The sequence below is a fragment of the Vespa velutina genome, chromosome 3 (assembly GCF_912470025.1).
Source record: "Vespa velutina chromosome 3, iVesVel2.1, whole genome shotgun sequence".
NCBI lineage: Eukaryota > Metazoa > Arthropoda > Insecta > Hymenoptera > Vespidae > Vespa > Vespa velutina.
Genome location: NC_062190.1, coordinates 7,408,612 through 7,421,111, shown reverse-complemented (window position 1 = coordinate 7,421,111; position 12,500 = coordinate 7,408,612). Strand labels below are relative to the sequence as shown.

Here is a 12,500-nt window from a genome sequence, read left to right as displayed (position 1 = left end):
CATATATATATACACACACAGACATATAAAAGCTTACGAGGGTTGCTTTTACGCTAACTGGTTCAGAGTTCTATTCTAACACATATAATAATATCACGCGTAAACCGAGATAAGGTGGATGGGCCTGCAAATTCCACGGACATAATTCCACAGTAGAAATACGGAACATACATTTCCATGCGATTTCATATTCCTCGCACGTTCCGCACGTTAAAAATACTTTTCAACTATGTTCCATGACATCCGGACGGACGCATTTCATCAAGGAAATATTCTCCTTCCTTGAGATTACTTATTTACGTATGTATACATGTATCTATGTATGTACGTACAATGGAGGACATGGCCCACGTAGAAATTAGAAAATATTTAGATTTAATAGATTAGATAACAGATGGTTTATTCTAATATTACTTTTACTTGTGAATTAGTTTGACAAAAAAAAAAATAAAAATAAAAATAAAAAAGAAATAGAAAGAAAGAAATTAAAAAAGAAAAATAAATAAAAGATAAAAGATTTAATATCAAATGATTCTCACTGAAGGAAATGAAATCGAGAAAATTCATTATTATCTATTCTCAACGAAGATAAAATTGAACGAATTTAAATTTATTCCCGACGCTTATTCTAATTTTCATTTTAATCGTAAATTCGTTTGAGAAAGAAAGAAAAAAAAAAAAAGAAAAGAAAAGAAAAAGGAAAGGAAAGATGATACTTAAGAGAAGAGAGAAAAAAAGAAAAAAAAAGGAAAGTAAATAATTCGTTATTACGTTCTTCGCGTAGAAATTAAATGAATTTAGATTTATTAGACCAACGTATATTACATTCATTTTAATTTTTATTTTATTCGTAATTCGTTATGGAAAAACGAAAAGAAAAAAAAAACAAAAAAAAAAAAAAAAAAAAAACAAAAAGAAACAAAAAAAAACAAACGAAAATAAAAAAAAGAACAATGAAATAAAAGAGAAGAAAAACAAAAGATGATTTTTATTAATTTTCTAACTTTGAAAAAAAAAAAAAAAAAAAAGAAGATAAATCTTGAAACTAATAGAAGTAACTTATTATTACGTAGGACGTAGACACAATACGTGAGAGATATGTACTTTCGTTCAAAGTACCGAGAGGTCTAAGGGTTTAACAAATGGGATCAAAAAGGTCAATCGAGTAGTCCGTCTTACAGGCGAACGTTCAAACTTACGTTCGCATATATATATATATATATATATATATATATATATATATATATATATATATTCTTTAACTACTTCGATGACGTAATACCTACTACATAAGATAAATTCAAAACTCCCGCTACTCAATAGGATTAAATCATTGTAGGAGGATCTAGTGAGATAATGCGATTTATATCGATCATTGATGAAAAAAGAAAAAAGAGCGAGAGAGAAAGAAAAGAAAAAAAAGAAAGGGAGAGAGGGAGGGGGAGGGAGAGAGAGAGGGGGAGAGAGAGAGAGAGAGAGACAAACATACTCGTAAAATAAAGATTTTAAGTTAAGAGAAAGAAAAAGAGAAAGAGAGATACACACGCGCGCGCGCACAAAATAAAGATTTTAATCTCGTAGAAAGAGAAATACACATACACAATACAATCAGATAGACAAAGATATATAAAATAAAAATTGTATCTTCATAAAAAGAGAAAAATAAAAAGAAAATAAATCGATCTTACATATTCTGTTTTCCAATGTGTTGTCGAGTTCTATTTCTATCGCCATATTCTAATCACTCATATATGTGTGTGTATACGTCTGTACGTGTTTGATAATATTTCTGACAATTTTACGTCTCTAACACTAACAAAGTTAAATATGAATAAAACTGTGGGAAAGGAAAGGAGCCGTCGTTGCATGGAGTCCGCCTGGATGACGTTTCGAGACTCGTCGACGGGGCACATTCAAGAGAAATGAGAGTCGGAAATGAAAGTCGGAATAATCGATAGTAGAGGAGTATCGATAGTCACGAAAATTACGAAAGAATGCAAAGTCAAAAAGTAAGAATCGATCGGATGAAAGGATATAAATGTCGAATGGACAAGTCAATTCTCGGTTTTTCTTTTTTCTTTTCAATTTTTTTTTTTTTTTTACTTTTTCTTCTTTTTTCATCTCTCTCTCTCTCTCTCTCTCTCTTTTCTTTTTTTTTCCTTTTTCTTTTTTTTCCCTCCCCATTTTTCTTTTACAATCGCGCAAAATCGTTGGACGTAGAGCTACCTCGATAGTAGCATGCAAAAATCCATAGATCCGTAATCAAACACTGGTAACAACGCCACGTAAAGCTCGATCCTTTCTTACGTAATAATGCATTTTTATGAGCACGCTCAATGGAACGAGATTTTCACTCCGGAGATTAATACGTTCTCGCGATAGAGAAAATGAATGCGTGAATGTGTGTGTGTGTGTGAGAGAGAGAGAGAGAGAGAGAGAGAGAGAGAGAGAGAGGCGAGATGATCGATCAAAAGTGAAAAAAGAAAAACAAAACAAAACAAAAAAAAAAGAAAAAATATATAAAACGAATGAGAAATTCACAAGCTCTATTAAAAATAAAATATCAAGCAAACAAACAAATGAAATAATGAATGATTTGAAAATTCGACCAAAACCCCGAAAAAATATCAAAGATAAGGGAAAAAAAAAGAAAAAAAAAAAAAAAAAGAAGAAGAAAGAAAAGAAAATTTTGGAAACAATCTAGGAAAGACTTGGAAAATTCGAGTAAAAATAATCGAAACGAACGTAAAAAAAAAAAAAGAAAAAAAAAAAAAAAAAAAAAAAAAAAAGAAAAAAATTGTCAACGATTTGAAATTGTCAAAAAAAAATTTTTAACCGCTCATACAAACTATATATCTACAGATACATAAATAGGTATTATATACGTATAAATGAGGGTAACGAATACAAGATGTAAAAAAAAAAAAAAAAAAAAGAAAAAAGAAAAAAAGAAAAAAAAAAGGGAATCAAAAATGTCTAAATTAAGTTGAAGAAAAAAAAAAAAAATCAGTGTGTTCTTCTTACCTTCTTTAGTACTAAATCGGTTGACATCGACTTCGTTCACCCTAAGTATGACGTCACCGGCCTCGACCTGCAAAAAAAAAAAAGATCGTTTCTATGAATCGGTGTCGTTCCAACAAAATCAGCAAAAATGTCCAAACGAAGAGACGTCGGACTAAAGTGATAAATTAAATGTAAGAGAAAGAGAAAGAGAAAGAGAAAGAGAAAGAGAAAGAGAAAGAGAAAGAGAGAGAGAGAAGATAAAAGCAAAACATGAAGTTGCGGCAAGTAAGCAAGTAAGTAAGCAAGTAAGTAAGCAAGCTGCAAGTGTTATTGCTACATGTCGGAGAAAAGTTTAAAGAGAATAGAAGAAGAGGAATGCATCGTCAACGGGCGATGCAGCCATCGTTGCGGTGCTCGCACACGATTTTAGAGCACTCGTCGAAGGTCAGTGCACTCGAAAAGTTTTCTATCCTTCTCTTTTACCATAACGCATCACACCGTACTGTACCACACCACACCACACCACACAACATACTACACCACACATTACATTCCATCTCTTTCCACTCTCTCTCCTTCTCTCTCTCCTTCTCTCTTTCTCTCTCTTTTTATTCCTCTTTCTCTCTATCGCACGTGTTCTCGTTCGTTTCACCACTCGAAATCTCCTCGATTTCATGAAGCACCGCTTTTCCTCGTGACGGCCTATATTTAGAAACAACTTCCGTACTACATTAATGCACTATCGATCTTGGCAAATGCATCGCGATAAGGTAAGATTCCTTATTTGCGTGTACCTATAGCTGCGAAAACAGCCGAGGGAGATAATTCGATAGAACAGAAATAAAATTTTCAAGGATTTGCCTAATTTAGATTCTTCAAAATATATATATATATATATATATATATATATATATATATATATATGTGTGTGTATGTGTGTGTATTTATGGGATGAATCAAAAGTTCCTAGGGTTATCCAAAAGATTCTTTAGATAATTTTAAATTCAATTATTCGTTGCCAAAGCCTTTTAGTCTAATCTGTTTTTTTCACTCTTCTTTTTCTTTTCTATTCTTTTTTTTTTTTTTTTTTTTTTTTTTTTTTTTTTTTTTTTTTTTTTTTTAAGATTGTAAAACTACAAAATTTACAAGTTGTAAAATTACAAAGCCTAAAAAGTCTCGAAAAAGAGTAATTGGTATTTTAAATCATCTAGAAAATTTTGAACACATATATATATATAAATTTTAAACACACATACACACACGCGCGCGCGCGCGTACACACACACACATATCGTTTATCTAATTCATTCATATTCATCTGAAAGAAAATAAAAAATCGATATTCCTTGAACTTAACGAATATATATTTTCTCGACATTTTTCTTCGAACATTCATTGAAGTCAAAATGTAATAAAAAATTATGTGTGTAAATAAAAAAAAAAAAAAAAAAAAAAAAAAAAAACAAGAAAAAAGAAAAAGAAAAGAAAGAAAAACGATGAAATTGCATATACGTTTCTCACGTTGAAAATGTTGGATCATTAAATCGTTATAAATCATTATCTGTTAAGACTTAGCGGTTAAGATATTAGTTAACGCGTAGGTGTATTCAAGTAGGCTCGTAAAAGAACTATACGTTCACTCGCACTATCATTTTGATGTCTCAGTACTTAAACGCATCGTTGTCTCGGATAACACCTTCCGGGCTGGAGAATGTACGTGTGTCTCTATGTATGCGTCTATGTATATGTCTAATTTCTTAAATTATAAAGAAGTATATGCATGAATACATTAACGTTAACAAATTTATGACTTCCCTGTGCGATTCACTAATCACGAGATTCGATTTCTTTGGAATAAGATATCTGTATATCGTCGAAATAATAATTAATAACTATTTCTTATTTCGTTCGATCGTTTATTAAAAAATAAAAAAATAATAATATTAACGATAATAATAATAATAATAATAATAATAATAATAATAATAATAATAATAATAATAATAATAATAATAATAAAATTACTCGTAAAACGAAATGTCATTTCTAATTCTAATTTATAAAATTCTTTCGTTGACCAATTAATTTATAATTTTTTTTTTTCGCAGAATAAAAAAATTAAAAGGAAAATAAATAATATAATGTTAAAAGAAGATATATTTCAAATTGTCGAAAAATTTTTAACCTATTTAATAATCTATTTATAGGTTATTAAAACCATTTTTAAATCTATTTCCTTAACTAATTAATTTATAATTTGTTTGCGTAATATGAAATAAGAAAGATAAATAAAATAATACTAAAAAAGAAATATTTTTAATTGTTGAGAAATTAATAAAATTAACCAAAAATTATTGCTATTTCATAGCATAGTGTTGATTAAAAAGAAAAAAAAAAGAAAATTGCGTAAGATTTCTTTACAAGTATTCACGTTATTAATTTGTAAAATGCTTAAAAAAAACGAATAGAAAAGAGAAAAGATGTAAGGAAAATCTGACACGGTGACGTGTTTTGAGTCTACAAATTACTTTCGAGTGCACCGTGTGCAGGTCGATGCATCCTGTAACAGATTTTGGTTAACCGGGTCAGAGGGCAGGGACGGGATTTTTCGAGGCATGTTTCACCAATAGATTATCAAGAGTTCGTAACGACGAAGTTGCGTGCGTGTGAACTGTGCATGTACTTACATAAAATGATGATTAGATTTTCTCCTCTAAATTCTCGAGAAATTTTTATTCAAATCTTGAAAGAACCGCGTTTTTGATAAATAAAATAAAAAAAAAGAAAAAAAGAAAAAGGAGAAAAAAAGAATTTATCGAGAAAGAAATATTTCGATAACAAGATATAAATGTTGAATACTGTTTAATGTGACATATAAAAGAACAATCGAAGATGATAAAAATGTTAGGGTAAATATTAAAATTAATAAAAAAAAAAAAAAATAAATAAATAAATAAAATTAATTTTTTGATATCACTGATGAATTATGTGTTACATTTTTGTTGTTGTTAAATTGTATATGATAATTAATTATCGAAGTTATCATCCTTATACTTCCTACGAAATACTATAAATATAAATAAATAAATAAATATATATTTCATTCATATATATATATATATATATATGAATGAATGTGTATTTATACTATCATTTACATTATTTTATTGTGTATGTTGTTTTTATTAAATTAGATATAATAATTATCGAAGTTATTATCATTTCATATTTCTAACGAGATAAATCAATAAATAAATAAATATTAATAAATATTTAATATAAATAATAAATAATATTATATATATAATAAATACATTATATATATATAAATGTGTATTTTCGAAAATTCGATTTTCTGACACTATCATCTTATTTTTACTACATTATTATTATTATAAAAAAAAAAAAAAAAAAAAAAAAAAAAAAAAAAAATAAATAAATAAATAAATAAAAATAAAATGAAATCAAAACAGAATATAATCCATCGACGTGTAATTATTTTTCTATTAACTTAACAATTTTTAATAATACAGAAAAAAAAAAAATGTATACATTCCTATGCTTTCTTCTTAGTTTTCACCTATAATTATGTTTTTATTCTCATCGCTGATGATTACGTTTAATTGTTGATAATAATGAAAATGGTAATATTTAACGGGTCGATGGAAAAACGATGTGCGAAAGTCAAAACTCGAATAAAGTCCTGTTACGAAAGTACACACACACACACACTCGATGGGTACGCTTCGAGCAAGTCGTGCGAAATCATTAATACCTGGATAAGAACGGCTCTGCACCACTTTCTACGTGGGCAGACACGCAATTGCATGGTGTAGTTCTACGGCCTTTAGTACGTGCCTCGCAACGTTACTTGCGCATAATTTATATTCACAGCTCAAATTTATCGTCCCCAGGTATATACATACCTTGTTATTAAGAGACGACCGACTTGATAATAAATATTTAATATTTTTGAATACATATGAATACGTATACCTACATATAAAAATATATATATATATATATATATATATATATATATATATATATATATGAAGTTTAACCATTATTCAATTTTCTAATTAATTTACATAAAATATCTTACCAATAATATTCTGTATAATGATTTCCTGGTTTATATAATAATAATAATGTATTATAATGATGTTCAATTATAATCATCTTTTTTTGTCAATTTTTTTTTTATCGTGAATTGCGGACGGTGTGTGGGAAGTGTTGGGAATGTGGGGGGAGGGGGGGGAGGGAGGGAGAGGCGATGGGGATAGATAAGAGATCTTCGTACGATCTCGAAAGAAAAATTATTTGAAAAATTGAAAGGAATATTATTGATCTATATAAAATTTATTAAATTAGATTATTATTTTTATCCATTCTAAACAGGTTAATTATAATCAGATTGAGGTATGACATATTTATGTTCGCTTGTATCGTTTTATCGTTAAAATAAATTATTCGAAGGAAAATTTAATGAACATTATCGACTTTTAAATAAAATCGATTTAAATCGATAATTTGTTAATTACGATTAGATTAATGTATAATTAATTTTTCCTCGTACATATATTATCGATATCAAAAAATAATTATTGACAAAATTTCAATGGCGAACGTTACATCGAATTATACAAAGTGGGCCAAAAGTTTCTAAACGATATCAAAAATCGATCATTGCTCTTTGAATTAATTTTTCTTTTTTTTTTTTCTTCTTCTTCTTTCCCCCTTTCAGATTCAGAAAAAGTTTCTGTTCTTGTAGTTTCACGATTTAAAAAAAAAAAAAAAAAAAAAAAGAGAAAGAGAAGAAATTATCTTTAAAAATTAGCTCGAAAAAGAGTAAGAGAATTTTTAAAATCACTCTAGGAACACTTTTGTACATGATGAAATCTATATTCAACATTTTCATATTATAATTTATAATGAGATTAAACTATAGTGCATCTTTTTTGTATTTTTCTTCTGAACAAAATTAATACTTAAAAAAAAAAAAAAAAAAAAAAAAAATATAATAATAATAATAATAATGTAGAAATTTATAAATTTTAAATAAATATTTAATACACACACACACAAAAACACAAACACGCACATATGTTATAATATGTTATAATGAATACTTTAAAGAAGAAAACTATGCGGAATTGGCGGGCATAGTTGGAACATTCGAGATGTTGTTCGACTAAAATATTTTAGCGCATCTTAGATATCTTCCTTCTACGCATATTCATATATACATACTTACATACATACATACATACATACATATATATACATAACACGATATTTTGCCAAAGTGACGCAACATGAGCATCTTTAGTCGCTCTTTGACAGTTTGGAGGTGCACCAATTAACTCCTAAATTTAGATAACAATATTTGAACAGACAAATAGTTCGTTTGAAGATAATTCCCTTGCGTCGAGGGAAAAAAAGAAAAAAGAAAGAAAAAGAAAAACATAAATCAAAATTGTGTTTGGTTGTTAATAATATTCGGAATAATCTCAATTGAAAAATCACGAATCAAGCACTTTTTCGTCATCGTCGTTCTTTTCGTTTTCTAAAGTGTCTACAAGACGATCCGATTTAAACGATTTATGGATAAATGCTTTTACACTTTGTAACGAAGGTCACACACATATGTATACGCATGCACGTATATATATATATATATATATATATATATATATATATATATATACTCATACATTTACGTTCATTAATCCGAGAAAAGTAAAATCAGTCGGCGCGAAAGCGAAATAAAAATCGCGTAATTAAACCTGTAAAAGTTACAAGAGAAATCGACTTGATTCGACTCGACTCGACTCGACTCAAGTCAACTCGACTCAACTGGAATTGAATCGACTGTGAAAAGTCATCCTCGTGTGGCGTCGTATTTCCTGGACACGTAATTGCACGATAAATCGACGCACTGATAAATCCTATCCGCTATCGCTGAATAAATTTGTTCCGAGTAATTATAAGATAATAATTGAAGGACACAGAAAGAAGAAATAAATAAAAAGAAAACAAAAAAAAAACAAAAATAAATAAATAAATAAAAATCAATTAACTTATTTATTTACTTATTTATTTATATGAAAAATACCTCACGTAACGGGATGTACTTCACGTAATCGAATCTTTCGCCGTCGTTCCTGTCCTTTCGAAAAAAACGATGGAACGTTCGAAAACACTTTAAACACCCATGAAATTTACAGCACATTTGATGATAAAAAATAAAAATAAAAATAAAAAAAATAAATAAATAAATAAAAATAAAAATAAAAAAAAAATAAAAATAAAAGAAAATAAAAAAAAATAAAAATAAAAGTAAAAATAAAAAAAATAAATACAGGAAAAGAAAGAAAGAGAGAAAGAGAGAGAGAGAGAGAGAGAGAGAGAGAGAATAAATCACTACGAACTCGGTCCAACTATCAAATCCGATCGACTGATGTTGCGCGCGAAATCTCGGTCAGGAATTAGAATCCGAAGACGGTGGGACGCAGGCCAAGCATTGTATTTTTGATCACAACGCGACATTGACTTTCGTCGTTTCATCTTGGCTCGTAAACTATTATCAATCGTCTTCAACTCTTTATAAACTTCGAGCGAGATATATGCATTCAAAAGAGAGAATATTTTACATAACAAAAGAAAAAAAAAAATAAAGCATCCTTTCCCCAATCTAAATTAATAAAGAGGAATAAATAATGATATAGATATAATTGTAATAATAAATAAGTATATACATAATAAAATGTCATTATTAGGAACATTTAAATTATATATATATATATAATTTATGTCGCTAATTATGAATAATAATAAATATGCATGTGAGCGTGCGGGTGTGTGTGTATATGTCGTTCTTAAAAAAAAAAAAAAAAAAAAAAAAAAAAAAAAAAAAAAAAAAAAAGAGAAACTTAAGTTAAAGAAATCGTCAAGAGATCATTTATTTTCTTTTTCTTTTCTTTTCTTTTCTTCTTTTTTCTTTTTTTTTTCTTTTTTTTTCTTTTTTTTTTTTTAGCCATCCTGTATATACGTACTTTGCGATGTATTATAAGGTTTCCTTCGTAAACGATGGACAACGGAACAACCAAATCGGATTTTAACGAGACTCGTATACGCATACAACGATACGTCCTGAATATTAGTGCTTATCCTTCCGGTGCTTAACGACAACAACAATGACGACGGACAACGATGATGACGACGCCGACGACGACGGCGACGCTGACGACGATGATGTACCGTTAATCGATGCTTGCTCACCGATCGGCTTTAATTAAAACTCCCGAACGCGACTCGTCAGTTTTTTTCCCTCTCTGTGATCGTTTACCCTTCTTTCTCTCCCCCTTTTCAACCCTCTCCTATATTCTTCCTCTTTTTCCTCAACCAATCTCTCTTTTTTCTTTCTTTCTTTCTTTCTTTTTTTTTTTTTTTTTTTTTTTTTTACATTTTTATCGATGCACAAAGCGCATTCGATTAGATTTCCGAAGAGCATACGCAATAATTGCCACTCGATACCGCTTTTCATCGGCTATCAAAATGGAATTTTTTCTTTGATATCAATGACATCGACTTTCAATAAGAATCAAGTTTTTTGTATGTATCTCTCTCTCTCTCTCTCTCTCTCTCTCTCTCTCTATTTCTCTCTTTCTATTCCATTGTACAAATGTACACATTGAAAAGAAATTAATACTAGGAGAAGAAAAAAAGAAGAAAAGGAAAAAATAGAAAAGAAAAAACAATGTCTATCTTAGCAGAAATTATTATCGATGTTATTATAAAAAATATAATTATAATTGAGAAATAATTGTGTCATAAAATATTTATACAAATATTTGATAATAAATATATAATATTAATAATAATATATATATATCTAAATATAATAAATATAATAAATTATATATATAGCATTTTATAATTGCATTTACAAACTTGAAAATAAAATCTGATTTATATTACATAGATTACGTCATCGTTTTATGATCGATACGTTGGAATGACGTCATCGATTACATTCGATACGCGATGGTAAACCTTTTTCTCGTCGAACTATCAAACTCGATATTTAATTATTAAGTTTTCACAAATACACATAAGCGCGCGCGAACCTGTATATATATATATATGTATACAGGAAGCCCGACATATACAGGAAAAGATGGTAGAATGGCAACTCGTTTGCATACCACGATGAATTTCATACGTAACAACACCGCAGATGTAAGTGCCTGCTGTTTCTTACGTAATGGGAGCCGTTAGGCTAACCACCATTGACGAACCACTTCCGATCATTGAGTACTATCCCGTCCGTGGTTATCTTTTTCAAGGCCGTATTCAAGAGGTCTCTCTCTCTCTCTCTCTCTCTCTTTCTCTTTCTCTCTCTACCCTCTACCTCTCTCTTTCTTTTTCTCTCTCTACCCTTTCTACCACCTCTCTTTTTCTCTATCTCTCTCACACGATTCTTATCTCTTTCCCTCTTCAATCAAGAGAACGCAATTGCAGCGGTCTCGCTGTTCGATAATCGATATCGTGAACCACCGTCTAGACGCAGAATGAAAACGTTCGACTATATCGATATTGAACACAGTGCACTATATAGTTACTAGATACGTATTATATACAAGCAATATCCGAGGTGTGATTCACGATTATCTAATGTACACAGAGATATATATCCAGGGGGAGGCGGAGGGAGCAATCGGTGCAGAGGTGAAAGGAAGATAGAAAGAGAAAGAAAGAGAGAGAAAGAGAGAGAAGAGAGCCAAGGTCCTTTCACCTATAAACATTTTGTGCTCGTCCTAAAAGACGAAATATCGAGGACGCGGAATCCCACTTTAGCAAATTACGTTGTTGAATTAACGTTCACGTCATAATAGCAATCGATAGAGATATCAAAGAGAGAGAGAGAAAGAGAGAGAGAGAGAGAGAAAGGAAAAGAAAGTACACATATAAGCTTATTCTTCTATAAAATCATCATTATTCTTCCTGACATTATCCGACTCATGCAAAATCATTTCTAAAGATGAACATTTTTTCTTTCTAGCAATGAATTTCAATGCAAAGTGGAAACGATGATTCAAAAATTATTTTGTCTTACTTTGCTTTGCTTTGTTTTATTAATCGCGATATCGATCCTTCTGATAGTTTAAAATTTTCTTCATTTATTATCTATCGAGTGTTTGATTCAGGAAAACAAAAAAAACAAAAAAAAGAAAAAAGAAAAGAATAAAAATAAAAATATTGATCAGTATCTACGATTTAATTATGATATTTACCTGATGTTACATTAAAAAAAGGAAAGAAAAAAAAAAAAAAAAGAAAAAAAAGAACAAGGAAAAAACATGATGAAAGATAAAAAAAACTAGATTGATTTCTAAACCCAAGATAAATTTTTCTTTGTTAATATCTATGGAGTATAAGATTAAAACGGATTAGAACGATTATACGGAAAAAAAAAAAACAGATCTAAACTC

The 12,500-nt window shown here is 29.1% G+C and overlaps 1 protein-coding gene across 18 annotated transcripts in view; it reads right to left on the bottom strand.

The window, feature by feature from the left end:
- Positions 1-12,500, bottom strand: part of LOC124947970 (PH and SEC7 domain-containing protein) — a 62,233-nt gene that overhangs the window by 24,407 nt on the left and 25,326 nt on the right. For 14 of the 18 annotated variants that reach the window (XR_007100558.1, XR_007100559.1, XR_007100560.1 and 11 more), the window contains one exon: positions 3,025-3,091. Coding sequence is in view for 15 of the 18 variants with exons in the window: in XM_047490865.1 (XP_047346821.1) it covers positions 3,025-3,091 (67 nt within the window). In the remaining 3 variants the exon portion in view is untranslated. Of the gene's footprint in view, positions 1-3,024; positions 3,092-9,121; positions 9,254-10,061; positions 10,652-12,500 lie in introns of those variants that run through there. The other 4 variants (XM_047490876.1, XM_047490873.1, XM_047490871.1 and 1 more) reach the window with 4 other exon arrangements.